The sequence below is a fragment of the Sipha flava genome, unplaced genomic scaffold (genome assembly GCF_003268045.1).
Source record: "Sipha flava isolate LNK unplaced genomic scaffold, YSA_version1 2_pilon_pilon, whole genome shotgun sequence".
Taxonomy (NCBI): Eukaryota; Metazoa; Arthropoda; class Insecta; order Hemiptera; family Aphididae; genus Sipha; species Sipha flava.
In genome coordinates, this window is record NW_020272972.1 from 2,024,846 (window position 1) to 2,043,921 (window position 19,076).

The window sequence follows — 19,076 nt, forward strand, 5'->3', positions numbered from 1 at the left end:
ACAGGCGTAGTTAAAAAATAGAAAAAAAAAAGATTATGAAATACTATGGTGTTATACGTGCATTTAGACATTTTATGAACCTCTATGTTTCCATTAGATGTTTGTGCATTTCATAGTCATTCGTCCGAAATATTCGCATGGAAAAAAATGTTTTGGTCGAAAACCACAATGCTCGTGTCATATTGGACTAATACTGTACATAAACATGACAGGTCGAGAAAAAATTAAAACAATAATAATAAAATTATAAAAAAAAAAAAAAAAAGTCAACCGAAATACATTTGGAAAAACCCTGAAAGCAACTCCATCATTTATAAAATCATAATGAATAGTGTTAAACAAATTTTCTCTAGAGTTTTATATGAATATAATGCAAATTATACTTTTTTTTTCCAATTTTGACTTTGTAAATTTTTTTAGAAATTAATTTGAAGAAAATAAAACACATTATTTAAGTATAAAAAAGCCCTTTTTTTTACTCATGTTAAACTGTAACGGGCTGCCTGTTGTGATTTGTTTTTAACAGCGGTTATTCATTACCGATGATCGTCCAACGTATGCCGACACACGTAATCAATGTGCACATACGCACGTCTCAAATATAGCACTATGATCGAATGATTTGGGAACCAAGATTCCCTGAATGGAATCCAAATGGGTAATAAGGATCATTACGCTTTAGATGGTATATTTAATTCGAGAACACTCAAAGAAATGATGATTTCTGATGTATACAATATATGTGATGTTTATATGATATACGTCACTCCGATAATATCGATAGTAATTTATGAATCACATGTTTAAACGATCAATACGATAAATATCAAAATTAATGTATTTTCGTGTGACATTTTGCATATAATGTACAAAATCGATCAAAGCAAGTTATGTATAAAACTAAATGCTCATAATAGCGTAGTGGTCGACAACTAATTCGAAACAAAACATATTTGGACGGTATTAATTTAAACATTTACTTGTTTGTATACAATTTCGAATTTCTATAATATACGCCTATATGAGTCAAATGTTGAAATGCTTTTAGACATTATCTGCTGATAATAATAAAAACAAAACAATTTTATCCGTATAAATTTGATGATGCCTGATAAAAGTTTTATTTATTTTTCCAATATTATTTTATTTCACACGAAATCATGATAAACATATTTTGATTGCGCTAAAAACATTAATTTGAACATTAAACATTAATCAATTGAACACTTCCGTGGAAATTAATTGATCTATCGATCTCGATCGAGTTAACTTAAACGAATTGTGTTACTTAAAAAAAAATGTGCATACATATTCCCCTGCATTATATCATACGCATAAATAACAACAAAATCACCAGTTAGAATGAGTTTCCTCGGGAAAGGGCTAATCCTGCGTGTTTCGTCCACCGTAATGTTTTGCCTTAACGACACGCCAGCGAATATGATCTGTCAAAAGCCTAGCAGATAACTTTCAGCGTAAGGAATTCCAAAAATGATTTATGTTATTATTTTCAACATTTTCCTTTATGCTATATTTTTCTTTGAACACTCATCTGTGTATTACTGTGTTTATTTTTTGTTCGGGAAATGATAAAGATGAAAATTATTTTACGTGGTCGAAATCAAAAAAAAAAAAAAATGTACATAATAAATGAAAACATATAATAAAAAATGTATACTCACCATTGTCTGATTTCTTTTTCCGAAACTAAGCAGCAAAACACAAATAAAACACAATCATAAATTAGTGCAAACAAATATAAATATTACATGTCTTATGAATTTTAGTAAATAATATGTGAGCATTTTAATTTTAATAACGGGCTACGGAGAAAAAAATATTATATTTTCAAAATTATTTAGTTTTAAATGTATTCTTTCAATACAAATCAGTTGATAATAAATATTTATATTAATTAATAAAACATTTATATCGTTAATATTGATATTTAAACAAAGTTTGAGTGGTTGAATCAAGTTTTACCCATGATATTATATTTTCCATTTCTAATAAAACATAAAGTCGATAAAATTATAATAATAATAATACAAATTTCGAAAAACAAAATAATAATTCAATCCCGTTAAAATATATAATACAATTAATAATAATAATAAAACAATAATACCATTACAGTTTCAATCCTAATATTGTTAATGCAGTTTTTTGTTCAACTTTCAAATTTTAAATTTTGTAGTTAATACATTGGCTTTTATTTTTAACATTACACATCAAAATATTATTTCACATCTTGAACTGGTATATGAATATATGACTCATAAATATATGTCGTTAGTGAACATTTCAAATTTAATATATAATTCATTATTAATTTTAATTTTTTAATTTTTTTTTTTTTTTTTAATATAACTTAAAATATCGTAGTTGTGTTGAAATTAATATTATTATATATTAATATATTCTTTATTTTACAATTCTAGTGCATTTATTAGTTTCACATTTCAACTACCTCGTTTACCTTGATAAATTAAAAGTTATCAAAATTAATTTGATTTTATCGCCATTATAACCAATACACGGATAGCAATATTTATATTTATTATTCGCCCTATACGTTTTTGTGGTTTACTGTATTTTAAATAACTTATCAGTTTATTTGATATTACATTGGCGATCAATGTTGATAACTATATGTCGTTCCGACAAATCCGTATTGCCGTAGTTCGTGGCAAAACTAGTGATGGCAAACCGTTTGAAATTATTGGTAATATATTGTGATCAATAAAATATATTGAATGTGTTTAATATTAACGTGTAACGGCTTATCGCACATCATTATTGTTCCTACGGGATGTTTCTTGACGACATTGAATTATAAATCGTTTTCTCTTGTGAAATATCTTACTTGAGCATCCTAAATAGTTCGATGTGATGTCACGTCTTGAATTATTACGCTTTATATTCTCTATTTCCGCATAAAGGTCCGCTCAAACCGAAGCGGTAGCGGTAGCGGTAACGGCAGCGGAATTTATCGCTTTTTAAATACCGCTGATCTAACCTAAGCGGAGAGCAAAATGTTTCGCCGAAAATTACTAGTCGACATTGTGACACCCATACGCGAACATGTATTTTAGTTATTATTATATTTTTATTTATTAATATTAATATTTTAAAGTACACAACGACAAATTAAGAATATAATCTTTTTTTCTCGTATCCTTGAATTCTGGAAGTGTCATATTATATATGATGTGATATTCTTTAACAATAGCTATTGACTGTTCAACTTTATTGGTCATTTTTATTATAAATAATAAATTTTAAACAAGAGAATCATACAAACACCACGACGTTAGATTCAACTGCAAGGTGTACGATGAATAGATATGTGTTTGAATATAAAGTCAAAATATATCATACAATGATAATGATAAGCTTTCTATAGATATTAATGTATTAATAATAAAATGTGGATAACTCGTAGTTGGGAATTTACAACTGATTATCGCAGCGGTAAGCGAAAGATATAGTGCCTGGAGTGAATAATAAAAATATCGCCCTCAATCTTGCGGTAATATTTTTGTCGCGGTACTAATTTCACGACAGTGCGCTCGTATTAGATCGTATAGACATTAAATTTCGCTGCCGCTATCGCTTCGGTTTGAGCCAGTGGCGGCGTGACGGCAGATTTTTGAGTCCCTGGACTCAAGTCAGTGGGTTGGTATGTGGGTGGGTATTGACCATTGGATATCGAGTGGGTATTCGTAAATATGTATTTGAGAGAGGGGTAGCTCTTTTTACAAGCTACCCTTAAATTTCTTTTTAGGTGGGTGGGTGGGTGGGTGGGAAAAATCCTAACAGGACTCATAAAGTAAAATATTTCGCGCCGCCACTGGTTTGAGCGGACCTTTATTGTGTTACGTTATCACTGCGGTCGCATAACGTTTGCGGTGTTCGTTTTCCCATTCATCTTTATCGCGTGCCTGTTTTCGGTGCTAAGAACAACGAACCGCGCAGTAGACACCACGGTAAGTGTTAAACAATAACAGCTTTTATTTCATTATGAACGCACGCGTAAGGTTATTAATTTATCATAGTTGCGATCATGCCGTCGCACAACGAACATCGATTGAATGCTTTTGCCGTGAAAATTAAGGTGCAAATTTGTACCATCTGAATCCGTGTTTTTCAAACTGGTGGCCGAAAAAAAAATTATGTAAAGAATTTTTTCTAGCCTTAATTCATTTATATTTATAAATGTTTTTAAGTCTAATACTACACATAATAAGGTTGTTCCAAAAGTATATAAAACACATTGACTTACTATATACATTAATAATTAATCCGTGTGAAATAGTACATGTAATTTTAGTATATAATTAAGAAAAAAATATTTATTGATTTCGATTAAGAAAGCCTAGACAGTTTTACATTAAATTTAGAAAACCCTATGACAAAAGAGTTCGAGAGGCACTGATCTAAATATTATTGAAACGGCTGTAGAATGTACTAATAAGTAGAGGCAGTAGAGATACGCTTTGTGAACTCCGAAGTCGAGATTTTTATTTCGGTTGCACGGGTTTCAAGTAAGTAGCCAACGTTCAACTGAACATCACACCAGTTATTGTTTATCTTGACAAAACTTTCTGAAAACAAAGTTTTTCACTAAACGAATTGAAGATCGTCGTGCATTATTATAAAATGATAATTTAATACACTGGTAGAAATAGCTTTTGGTGCTTTGCCAGGTGTAACGCGATTGAACACGTTTTAGTTTTTTTTAATATTATCATGTAAATTAAGATATTAAGAGTCATTATAATAAATTAAATAAGCGTTAGTAATTTTATTGATTAAAACGTTATAATCACGTGAAAATTAACGGTGCATGATAAATGAGATTGGAAAAATCAACATTACTTTCGGTTACAAGAGCTTGTTCCTTCAAAAATTCACTCGATTTTATGATTTTGAAATGTGTAAATAAATATAACATGGTAAGACTGAATACTAAAATATTAAAATCTTACACGTTCTCGTTATTTATAAAAATAAAAAAAATAAAAACGGTATAACGTTGAATTTTTATTCAAAAATCATTTGCTTTTCGTTCAGAAAAGGTATTATTATTATTATTCCACTCGAGCGATTACAAAATCGAATCTCTACGAAACACGCAGAGTAGTTTGGTGTTCGAAAACCATGTAAACAAAAAACCAAAAATATGTCCTGACACTTTGATGTATAATATAATATGATATACGATTGATGTTTGTTTAAGTTCTACGGAACCGCAACGGAAAATTGAAATAAACTATAACCGATGTGTCAAAATCGTCCGTATTCCGATATAACTGATATTATGTAGTCGTTCTTAACACGTCTTTTCTTATTAGTCCGCCATACATGTTAATATAATTTGTTTCCACATTCGATCGTGGAAAGATTTTATCAAAGGTTAAAGTTGAAAGATTGTATAGGCACATTGTATGATATGAATATTTACATGAAAATATTTATAAATAAGATTATAATGCCGTTTGACTTTTGTGTTGACAAATTCGATTTTCGTTCACATATTTCGTGTCAATCAAAACGATACTGGTTGTGTTCGACGTGGCCCATTGCGCGTTTTATATTCGCTCACGGTTATTGCATTGTCTTCTTCTTGTCTGGATTTCATAACTCTCCGAGGGTTTTCACCGCCATGAATGACTTTGTACAATTTTAAACCCTGACGCACACGAAAGCGAGCGCTTTCGTTCACGTCGGACCGACCGTCACGTCACCGTTCCGCTAGGAATTTTATGAGAGCCGACGCGTGCTCGAGACTTTCGTGAGGATCACGTTTCTCTCGTTTTATTTTATCTGCACCGCGAGGTATACCTCTCCTACATTTTAAACCGCCTAAACGCATTATGCGAATATATTATGCAATAAAACCTAATGTATAAGATCCGCTTTTCCGTCCCAGGGCGGGTCATCGCTTCGTGCGGCGGTTTTATTCGTGTGACGACGCACGCATACGTGCCGGCAAAACATGTCCTGCTTTTCACCGCGACCTCCCACGAACTCGACGTACGATTTTTCGGTGATTAAGTCACCAAAAGCCGTCATGACGGCCGACACCGAATCCGTTCGGCTTTTGACGTATTGCTATACGCCCGCCATTGGTGATTACGTCGGACCGTTATAAGCTAAACGGCAATACCGTTGACAAGCGGTTCACAGAAAAACTAACATTGCCCGACGCGGCAGCCGTCATATCAGGAACGGCTGTCGACGTCTATATTTTCTGATCGACCACCGGTCCGCGGGGTGCACCGTAAACGCGACACACGTCCATCGCAGGAGAGGAACACCTGGAACGGTCGCGACCACGTCCGACACGCACCGGATTCTGTTTGCGCGGGGTGTTGGTCCACGATTCCGACAACGTCGCGTCGTAGACGCTCCGATAAAATCATAATTTCTGTCGTCCTCGATTCGGTGTGTTCCTCGTACAACCTGCCCCCAGGACACGTCTCGTTTAATTATTTTCATTTATCGTTATTTAATTTCCGCTCACCATCATGCCGTTAATGTTTTGCGATCTACATCGGACGCGCTCTCCAACAGCTTTCACTATTGTAGATCTATTGCTGCTTTTTACCCACGTTGATCCTGATGAAATACAACATACGTAATCACATCCCGCAGCGCACTTGTCTCGAGTCGAAAACAACCAATCACGGTACAACTATGTGTTTTGTAGCGCACGAATATACGCGATATTGTAAATACTAAACATGTACATTTGCATATATATATGTATAGGTGAAAGCGGGGTAAGTCCGTACGAGAGACATAACCGTATGATAAGGTTTTTTGAACAATCAGTCAAGATGGAAAAAAAATGATTGATGTTTATTTGTCCATGACCGTTATTGTTATTGTTATCGATAACTATTAACCTCATTTATAATAAATTCCGGCTCAAAATCTTGTTTTCACAAAATATGTATAATCACTGTTTATTTTTCACATATTGTTATTAAAAACTTCTATACTTGTTTGATGTGAAAAAAACTACATCAAATTACGAAAAAGTTAGTACAGATTATTTAACGATATAATTTGGATGAATTTTGCTTATACTTTTTAGTCAATTGCTGATAATTTGAAGCCATCTACTGTGAGGCAAAACCGTATGCTATGCGGAATCGTCCCAGCGTTTTATACGAGACTATATAATTACTATATACGAGTAATTTACTTGATAACTTTTATTAAAGATGGTTCGTAACTATATGCGCGTAAAACAAATCGTCAATCATGGGACGATAGTTCAATGTTATTAGCTATTAAATCAGTTATTGATGATAGAAATAGTTATACCAAAGCATCAACCAACTACAATGCATCCCATTCAACATTACAAGATAGAGTTAAAAAAATTAAAAAATGGAAAAATAGAATATTGATGAGTTTTTATTTTATTTTGTTCTAATATAAAAATGCAAAATACTTTACTCAGGATTGTTTATTGGGGAGGGGTGATATTAAAATATATTTTCAAGTAAGCCTAAAGTTTTAAAGTTCAGAGGCGGCCAAACGGTCGATCGCGATCGACTGGTTGACCGCGGACGATTTCAAAGTCGATCATATTAGAATTTAATTTTAGGCCACGTGCACGAATCGTTAATAGAAAATAGCTGACCCGACAAACATTGTTTTTTCATATAAATTATTTCTAGAGAATAATTTCTTAGAAAAAAATAACTAATTTAATATAAGTGTATATGTGGTGCATAATTGGAAGAAATATAGAATGCTGCGAACGGTAACGGAATATAAAAATGAAAAAACATCAAACACTTATTTTTTTAATAATTTATTAAAATTAATCCTTTAAAAATATATATACCGCTAATTATGATAATATTAGTAAAAGCAATAACAATACCTTAATGCAACAGAGTATACAATACTTTTTGTTATCCTATCTTTCGCTAACACAAACTAGATGGTTCGAGAGCACGCCACGTATAATTGTCCGTGTGGAAAACATGATGTGCTTAAATCTAAGCCACAGATATATATCGTTTGGCCTTGAGACTTATTGATAGTCATTGCAAATGTCAATTTAATTGGAAATTGAAAGCGTTTGAATTATATTGGCATATCTGTGGGTATAATAGGGAATTGCGGTAATAATATATTTTCACCTCGGAATTTGAAATTGAAAATGATGGCTTTGAAAACATTTTTCATTAATTTTTTAATGACTAATCACGTGCCATTGCACAACCGTGGTGGTTTCAAATTACGAATCAATATAACTGAAGATCCAATCTTCAGTTGTAAATTATGCGGTGGCATGCCTGGTAAATCCAACAAGTTTAATAACTCTGTTAGATAATTTACAGCTACAGTAGCACCGCAAACTGTATCAATAGATTTGTATGACACCAAGTCTCCTGGTAACAAATGTTGTATCTTGAGATTCAATTCGTTGACATCCACATTTTTTGCTGCTAAAATTTCTCATTCTACCAGCCACTCATGATTTGTGTATTGTCTGTGTTCATTGGAAAATATCTGGTCAATGAGAGCATCTTGCGAAGTTTCAGTTCTAGATAAACGTTTGAATGTATTAGAACAAAAAGTAATAAAAAATTTCGTTGAAATTGTTGGCGTTCCGGAGGTAAATAATGAAGACTGCGTAAAAACAGTGGAGAAAATCGCTGAGTCGGTTGGAATAAAAGTAAATATACTAAAAGCTTTTCGTATTTTTTCGAAAATTGAAAATAAACCCAAGAAAATAATGGCAGAAATACAAACATACTAGAGCAAAAAATCAATGATGGACAGTGTAAGGAAGATGAAATCAGCAGGTAAATCTGTAAATACTAATTGGAGTGATAATAAGATTTATATAAATGATAGTTTAACACAATTTAATATAAATCTATTCTTCAAAGCTAAAGTTTTTGCTCGTGATGTGTACTATAAAGTTGTTTGGTTTAAGGACTCTAAGTTGTTCATAAAAAAGAATGAATATCCATACTTTATCCAAACTTACTTAATTTATCACTTTTATTCTTTAGATACCTTTAACTGTATTATGATCCTTAATTTATATGGAAAACTATATCAATATAAGCGGTTATCCAAGCTATAAAACTAATTATTTTAATTCTTTCTCAGAATTTTTTAATATGAAAAATAATCTAAATAACAATTATGTAAATATTTTATGTTGTAATATAAGAAGTGTTAACTCAAATTTTGATAAATTAATTCTATTCTTAGAAAATGAGATAGATAGTAAAAAATTAGATATAATTGTGTTGACTGAAACCTGACATGATGCATCCATTCACTGTAACAACAATATTGACGGTTATAATTTATTTTATTCATCCATAAATAGGAATCAAAACGATGGTCTTTTTATTTTTGTTAAAGATATTTTTAATGTAGAATTATATGAATATGATTTTGTTGAAACTAATTTTGTGAAACTCACCTTGATAAATCTCTGTATACCAATTAATATTCTATGCGTTTATAGATCATTTTCGACTGACATCAGTAACTTTATAAGTATATTAAGAAAAGTTCTAAATGAATATAAATACAAAGGTGGTTATACGATACTCATTGGGGATATAAACATTAACATATTAGGTAATAATTCAATTAATAACCAATATCTGGATTCATTATCAGAAAATGGTTTTGCTTCCTTCATTAACATTAACACTAGACTGTCCATAAGTCGTAACCACTCTTGTATTGATCCCATATTTATTAAAAGTAATGACCACCTAATTCGTACAGTTAATACTGCTGTACAGCAGACTGATATCACTGACCATTTTCAACCTGTTGTTCTATTAATAATGTTCACAAAACTAAAAACAATATTTTTCCTGTAATTGATCATGATAAAATTAATAGGTTTTTGTATGAAAAAAAGTGGTCTGAAATATACAAAGAAACCAGTGTTAATGAGTGTTGTAATGCATTTCAAAAAATTATAAATACTGCAATTGATAAATCTACTTCTTATACAGTAATAAATTCCAAAAACAAACGTTTAAAAGAGTAGATGTCAGCTGCCTTATTATGTTCCACATGTCACAAGCAAGCTCTCTCATTAAAATGTAAAAAAAAATTCATATAACTTAAAATTGGCATTACACTATAAAAAATATAAAAATAATTACACAAATATTCTAAGACTATCAAAAGAAAAATTCTATGAAAAGAGATTTAAAAGTGTCTCCTATAATCAAAAATTGACACGGCAACTTATAAATGAAGTAACCGAGTCTATTACTAAAGGTAAAGATAAATTTGAAACTATAATAAATAATGATAAGATATATAATGCAAATAAAGAACCGAAATTAGTATCAGATATTTTTAATAAATTTTTTATTAACATAGAAAAACAACTAGCTGAGAGCTTCGGTAATGTGCTAAACAAAGAATTTTCAAATGTTTTTTACAATTTTTCTTTCGACAATTTATTTATTGAAAAGATTGAGAACTCAGATATTCTAAAAATTGTCAATAACTTTAAAGATGACACTACGGCTTTGACAGAGTAATAATTAAAATATTAAAAAGTATTATTGATTTGATAGTCAATCCACTAGCTTATATTTATAACTTAAGTATACAACAAAGTATTTTTCTGATTATTTTAAGGTTGCGGTAGTTAAGCCTCTTTTAAAGGGTGGGGATTGTAAAAATATAAATAATTATAGGCCAATATTCCTAATATAAGTTTTCCAAGATTCTAAAGAAACTAATTAAAGCTAGGCTAATTACTTTTTTGGAGAAAAATCAACTGTTATCCAAGAACCAATTTGGCTTTAGGCCTGGCTTAGGTATTGATGATGCCCTTTATAGTACAACACAATTTATATATAATGAACTAGATAATGGACACAAAGTAATAGTTATTTTTTTTGGATATAGCTAAAGCCTTTAATACGGTAAATCACAAAACTATTCTACAAATATTACCTAGTCTTGGAATAAATGATCGCAGTCTAATTTAGTTTCGTAGTTATCTAACAAATAGAAAACAAAGAGTCTAAATAAATAATGTTACAAGCCAAGATAATTATACTGAATATGGTGTTCCTCAAGGCAGTGTTCTGGGTCCTATTTTATTTATTTTATACATAAACTCGGTATGTGATCTTAATTTGGATAGTCGGGTAGTCTCATATGCTGATGATACGTGTCTACTTTTCATGAACAAATCGTGGGAAGGAGTTCATTCTAAAGCCACAATTGGTATAAACGAAGTTCATAAATACCTTAGTGAAAAAAATCTAATATTAAGTAATGATAAAACTATATTCATAACTTGTTCCATAAATAAAACTCTCACAAAAGTAAACGCAATAACATAGCTGCACTAATAGTGAAATATGCAACGTATACACTTGCAAACGTATTAAAGTAGTCTCAAGAATAAGGTACTTAGGGATTATTTTTGATAACAACCTAAGATGGAATTTTCATTCACATAATGTTGTAGGGAAGCTACACGCAATAACTTACAAATTTAATAAACTCAAAAACTTGATACCAAAAAAAAAACTATACGTATGATATATTTTGCCTTGTATCAATCAACATATCAATATGGTCTATTAGTATGGGGTGGACTGGGAGATGGCATTTGAAGACATTTGCAAGTCAATCAAAATAATATAGTATGAATTTGTTTAAATAAATGTACTCTGGAAGGATCAACTAGACAAAATTACTTAGATTTGGTCGTATTACCTATTCGATCACTTTATAAAAAAATTGTAATTATGTACATTTTTAAACGTCTAATAAAAAAAAAACAGTAACCCATTTTTTAAAAACAAAGGAGAAAATAGAGTCTATAACATTCTTGTAAAAAATTCAAAAAAATCTTTTGGTCAATCATTTGTTGACTATCTGGGGCCTACCTATTTTAATTTAATGCCTTATGAAGCAAAAAAAAATTCAATTACATCAAGGTAATGTTAAAAATATTATTTATAACTGGTTATTTTCAGAATTAGTCTAAATTTTTAATACGTTTTTTATAATTATTGCCTCATTTTTATTGTATGTTAAGTATTAAGTAATAATATTCAATAATTTGTGTATAGATAACAACTTGTTTTGTTTTTTTTATTAGTTTTATTTTTTCGACTGTATTTGTTTTATATTAATATTTTAATGTACATAATTTAAAAATTGTTGTTAAATTATTTTAAAACTGTATACTCTCAATCCCTAACATAAGCTTAGCTTAAAGGGGATTGATCATCATAAAAAGTACATAAGTTCATATCTTTATATTGTTAATTTATAATGATTATATAATAAATAAAAATAAAAAATAAAAATGACTGTGCAGAAATCGCTCGGTAATTGTATGCATCCCATTTCATCTGTAGTAATTTTCCCATCACCAATATCTAACAATTGTTTTGGGAATTTTCCGCACGCAGCTTTTGTTTAAAAATTAATTAAGTCAAAACCTCTTGATAAACCATAATCAATGTCTTATTTTTTGGTGTACAAACGTAAAAATGGTCAGATCTTCCAACTCTGGAAAATGCTACATACGATTGTCCATCTGAGGAACAGCTATTTACCATATCGACACCACAATAAATTAAAATTCATCCTTGTGCTTTGTTTATTATCATTGTAAAACAAACTTTAATTAGAAACCGAACTCTTTTAAACTAAACTGAAAAATTGTTGTGGTATAAAAGTAATTTTAGTAAAAATATTTTTTCATCCTTAGCACTTTTGATCAACATTTCAACTTCCATTGTTATTTAATTAATTTTTCGTAAAAAATAACATAACCTAGGAGAATTTAAAATTCTCATAATATGTTAGGAAGTCCCATCTTCAGTGATATTTTATGAGGAGACACACCAGAATGTTTGTGAATTTAAAAACTCTGTAGGAAAATGTACTATCAATAATTGGATGATCTTCCAAGTTTCTTTATTGCTTCTACAAAATCAATTTTGAAATCCTTTTTACAGCTTGAAACATTAAACTTTCCAGACCCGGGACACCCATCAGGCTTTTGAATTGAAGCACGTGCCTCAAATAAAGTCTTTTGTCACGTCATTGTTTATAAACAAATATAAATCAACATGTAAAAACATTTCCTAATATGCTATTGTTATTGATAAATATCTTCAACTTTTTGTGATGATAATATTATTATGGATGATAAAATACTCAATAGTAATTTGACAGTTACCTCTATATAAGCTAATAGGCTAATGGCTATGTTATTTTATAGTTTATTTTTAATATTATTATACGTAGTAAAATTATGTTGCAGATATTTCGGGACCAGGGATTTACTCAACCACTAAAAAAATCAGTCATAGCAGCTGCTACCCTTGAACCCTCCAGTGTACCAGTATGTATAACAGATTTAATAATATGTATGTATTCGTGAAAAGTATAAAATATATAGTGGTGATCCTATACGTCAATAACGTGTTGGTTGTGTAGTAAAGCTTTTTAAAAAAAATAGCGTATTAGTATGTATAAAAATAAATTTCCATTAATATTAATAATAATAATTAGAAAAAAACTGTTGACGAGCAAAAAAAAATAAAAATATATATACTTACACTCATTTACTCGCACGTTGGCATTCAGAAATTGGACTCGCATGCAATATAAACAAGCTGCGGTAACAATTTATTTATAATACAAAACTTATGGATAATATTCAAATCTATTCCTTGGTTTGTTTGAAATATCACATTGTATACAGTCTTCAAAACATACATGAGAGACAAATAAGAAACAACATTGAACTATTTCAGTTAGCTGTGCTAAGTAATTGGCACTTGCGTTTAATTCTCATTCAAAGTAGATTCAGACGTGCTCGTCCCCGTGAGGTTCTAGACAAATCCTTTATTATAATATTATGGTTATTTTTATTATAATTATTTTTTCCTAATACTGTATTATTATTATTTTAATTTTCTCTTTTTCCGTTTATTTAAATTTGTGAATTTTTAAAAACCTAAAAAAAAATGTTTCTATAGTTGCACCCTGGCATATATATTGCAGTTAAAAAATGTAAATATTTAAAACTAAGTTTAACTTAATAAATTCAGGAAAATTCGTTAATGGTAAAGAAAAAAATGTATATCAACGTTAATATTTATGTTTCACAAAACATTTTCCTGTAATAGAACGCACGAAGAAAAAAGAAAACGAAAAATTAAAACGTGTTCAATCTATGTCACTGCGAGTACTATTAACCATCGGATTTTCAAATTTTTATAATCCATCACCCTGTCCACGTATAAATTTAACCTATATTCGCGCCACGAGTCCCCTGGTGCAACGAGTTTATATTATACTCTTACTGACCGCACACACCTGCTGCTTTGCGCTGTTATTATTACGCGCGCCTCTATTATAACTGTGTGGCACACCAAACGAACGGTCATGTATCGTCCGACCGGATTTAATATGCTGTTTGCTATTTACATGCGTAAACCGCAACTGTGTACGTCGGTCCGAAACGTAAATTCGCTTTCCAAAGTTAATGTTTGAAAATATCACAGTACGTATATGTTGATGATTCGTATAAAAAGTTAACAACTTAAAATATAATAAATGGGTTGATTTAAAATCGAAATTAATTCAAATCAAATAACCTTACCCATTTTGCTACTTAACAACAACGGTATTACAAAATGTTTGCTGCTACGCGAGTCGTTCATTCATTTTTACTGTGGTTGTGGTTGCACGCCTTTCATATATAATTTAATAACTTTGTTTACGTTAACCTGCAACCTGTTCAATGAATTATGCAGATGAACGTAAGTATTTTAATGTTATATCATAAGTTTATACGCTTTTATTTTATTTGATTTGAATAATATTTAACGTAATATAGAATTGATTTCATTCGGTATAAAATAAACTATCCATCATCACTTTAAACATTTAGGTAAGACAAAAAAACAATAAATAGTAATAATTGGCTATTATGATGAATGCACAGTAAAAACGTTTAATTTTAAAATCATTTAATCTGAATTTACCTTTTCTTATCCTTGAACGATATACAATTTGTTTTATACCAGGAAGTAAAAAATGTTTTTTTTTTTTGAAAGAGACAAAAATTACTTTTATTTTTTATTTGTTTGAATTGTTATGAAGTAATAGCTCAATCCACCCACAAAATGTTATATCAAGGGAAAATATTACTTAGACTTGTAAATAAAGTGTATAGTTAAGAATGGAAGGATGGGTATGAGAGTATAATTTGATCGAAAATTTGAAGTTTTTCAGTTATACTAAGTTAAAAGTCAGAACAATCCAATTGAACTCTACAAAAGTTTAAGTATTGAAATAATGGTTGGCTTAAGACATTATTTATATTATCAAAAGAATAAAATAAATTACATCAATGTGATGTATTCATTAAAGTTAGAGTAAAATTTAATGACTTTTAATGGTTATGCATAAAGAACAAAATCTTTTAAACTCTACTACTTGACGAACTTGTAATATTTAATCTAAAGTGATGTGTTTCAAAATGATTCATCCGATTAAAGTAAACTATAAATATTGTTTCTATAGTTTGTGGCAAACGAAATACAAACCATCTGAATGGTAGAGTTATCGAGTTCTTATCGATTACCAATAATTTACGGTAAAGTGCACCATAGCCAAGTAACGAGATTTAATTAATTATTATCAAAATGTCGACCGATCAACAAAAACTGTTGTGTTTGCTCCGTTTCATTAAGTGCGAATTTGTTATAACCATGCTGCGTGATTTTCGATGAAAGCTTAATATTGAACCTCTAATAGTCCAAAGTATTCGAAAATTACATAAAACCTTCTAAGAAACTTGTAGCTTATTTAAAGGGAAGTCATCAGGTCGATCAAACACTTCGAATGAAAATGTTGAACAAATTCAACAAAGTGTTATAAGAAGTTCGCAGAAATCAGTTCGTCTAGAGAATTTCTACAGAAAACGATTTGGTGTGTTTTGTGGAGACACCTGAGATATAAGCCGTACAAAATTCAGCTATTTTAGGTTCTCCATGATAATGATATGTAAAAAAAGGCTTGTTTTATATACTTCTTTTCTTGGGAAGGATGAAAAGGTAAAAACAGCTTTTCTATCGAACAATTTTAATTTTAAATATTGCACATACAATTTAATGTAATTGACTAACTTGTAACACTCGTCCTGAATTAATTGTTTAAATCTTACAACAAATTTAATTTTTTTAAATAGGATGAATTATTTTATAACATTTTAAATGTTTGCAAAATTTAAAAAAAAATAAACATTATGAATATAACATAAAGATCATTTATATATGGTGTTGTAATGAAAGCAGTAAACAATCCCAATATTAAATCAAATTTCAATTAACCTCAACCTTCAGTTATAGACACGAATTTGTTTTCGTTTTATTTGGTTCTTTTTCAATTGAAATACTTTATCATTAAAAAACCTTCAACATTTGAAAAAAATTATATAACTTCCACTCAGTTATGTTGATTTATGAATTCTATGTTCATGTCATAATTCATGATTGCCAAAAAGTCAAAAAATAATCAAAAATAAATAGATTTTGTTGAAGAGCAAATTAAAAACCTATAACCCGCAATCAGCAAACTAAACAAACATATTAATTTTCATGCGAAACATAAGTACTGTTACTACTGTTTTTTCGTCCAGAATAATAACAATGTGCGCACGTGATTTATAAAACGAACACCCTTTAAAACTGGTAATTTTTGATGCAGTAATATTTATTGATTATAAATATACCAACATTGTTTTTTATATCTTCTCGTACCTTATCACTAATTCAAGTCTCGTTATTTAATAGCCACTCCTTTTAGTGTAATTAGGAAAAATGTGTGAAAGAGAGAATGTATGGAACTCGTCGTTTGCCTCGAATACATGCCCTATGATTCTATACAGGTGATTATACTGATGCATATCTGACGGACGAACTAACAAAATAAATAACGCTACGACGAGAAATTGGGACATTTCATAACTCACATGGTTTTAAACTCAAAACATTATATACAAATAATAATAATAATAATAATAAAAATATGAGTAAAAAAAGATGTTAAAGTGACGTGCGGAGCGAGGCGCCGAAGAAACGTTTTATGATGCCGTCAAGAGATGCATAACAACTCTTTAGTGCAGTAGATATTCGCGCTCCCGGGGGCAGAAAAAAAAATCTATTAAAATATTACAATTGACCTATCACTAAAACGATTAGGTTCTCCGTCATCGTCTCGAGTTATCCGACTCGAAATTGGTGACACTGCACGAAACCGAATGAATCTTGAGATGATTTGCCTCGTACGTCTACGTTTATCCATCCGATTCCACGCTATCACTGATTCGCGTAAAAATTCGAAAGACCAGTAAAAATGAATATCGTTTCAATACGAGTTTCGTAAACTCTTCGTGTCTCTCTACGTATACACCTCTCGATCTTATCGTGCTGCCGTAAGGGTGTTAACAAATATTTTTATACACTTTCAGACGAGCACTGAGGGAACAAAATGGTGATTTTAAGAGTACAGACGGATGGGCAACAGCGGATGACACCACGTGTTGCTCTACATTATCCGGATGAAAAATATTTTTAATATGCAGGTACTCACAATCTCTTCATTGCATAATAATTTGTATAGAGAACTTCATACAAATAAAAAATATTTTCAATCGGTACGATGTTGAGCACAATGTCCCAACAGGTAAAATCGAAATTATCGCCACGCTAGGCCGCGTATTATTATTACGAAAAACTCGGTTAGATAATGCTGCATCATCCTTTTTCAATATTGATTAACTAAAGGATCGTACCTTCTTTTTATGCTGTACTACTATAACTTGTACACCATTATAATCTTCGTCGGAATAGGTGTTATAAGAAACCAATCAAATCATTACATCGTATCGAATCATTTATCCTTTAAATGATGTAATCAACTTTCAAAATATAACTGCGTCACATAATATTTATGTACCATTCCTTAAATATATATGACGAAAGAACGTTATTTATATATTAAATAAGAATTTTCTCAGTACGATCTAAATTAAATATAGATATTTACAAATCATGAAAAAACTTACCTTTTGTATACAATAACACTGTAATGAAATGTAATATTTTAATTATTACAAAAATATGTTTTCTGCGGGGACAAATTATGAAAGTCACAGATAAATAAGAATTAACTTGTATTTAAACTTTAAAAAAGATTATACATAATGTAAATGTTTAATTAAAATGATATTTGTTTAAAATCTATTTATCTATGTTATTTATTTTCATGCCTTTGATCATAGGCGCAACTAGAGCCCAAATTTTGAGGGTGCGGTAATTGCTTATAATAAAATTGACGATATTTCTTTGTAATTATTGTAGATTGGCCTAAAAAAAATACACAGTTCTAAATTTAAACTCTGAGGTGCTAAAGACCCTTTTGTGCCCTTTATTTGCGCCTATGTCCTTGGGTGTATTTAATTGAAACAAAATACCTCATGGTTTATAATAATATATGTATAATATATATAATAATATATGTAGTAATATAAATAATAATATCAAACAAATATTGAAAAATTGATACTAAACAAAAGTCAAAAGTTGTGACGAATTGAAATTTGTTTCAACAATTTTTATACCACGTCAAAAAAAAAAAGTAAAAAAGTAAACAATTACAGAAATATAGAAATATTTACATTGCCAGTACACTAGATTTATCACAAATCGAAGGAACTATATTTTTAGCCTTAAATTAATTTTATTTCTTAATATTAACACTAGCATTATATGTTTTTTATTGTGAATATTTAAAAAAAATTTAATTAAAATATATAAAAAAATATTTGAAATTATATTTTTATATTTTTTAACCCAGTACATTGGAATTATATATCCATCAAATTACATTATAATGATATAACTGATTAGCAACTAAAAAATTATATTATTTGAAATATAGTATAATATCGTTGATTTTTTATTATAAAAATATAAAATTTATATTATTGCTTCTGAAGTCAA

General features: G+C 29.7%; 1 protein-coding gene across 1 annotated transcript in view; it reads right to left on the minus strand.

Annotated features, from left to right (window-relative positions):
- LOC112686155 (frequenin-1) overlaps positions 1–19,076 on the minus strand; it is a 176,647-nt gene that overhangs the window by 122,880 nt on the left and 34,691 nt on the right. Inside the window, exon 3 of the mRNA XM_025558338.1 lies at positions 1,683–1,707. Coding sequence (XP_025414123.1) covers positions 1,683–1,707 — 25 coding nt within the window. The remainder of the gene's footprint in view (positions 1–1,682; positions 1,708–19,076) is intronic.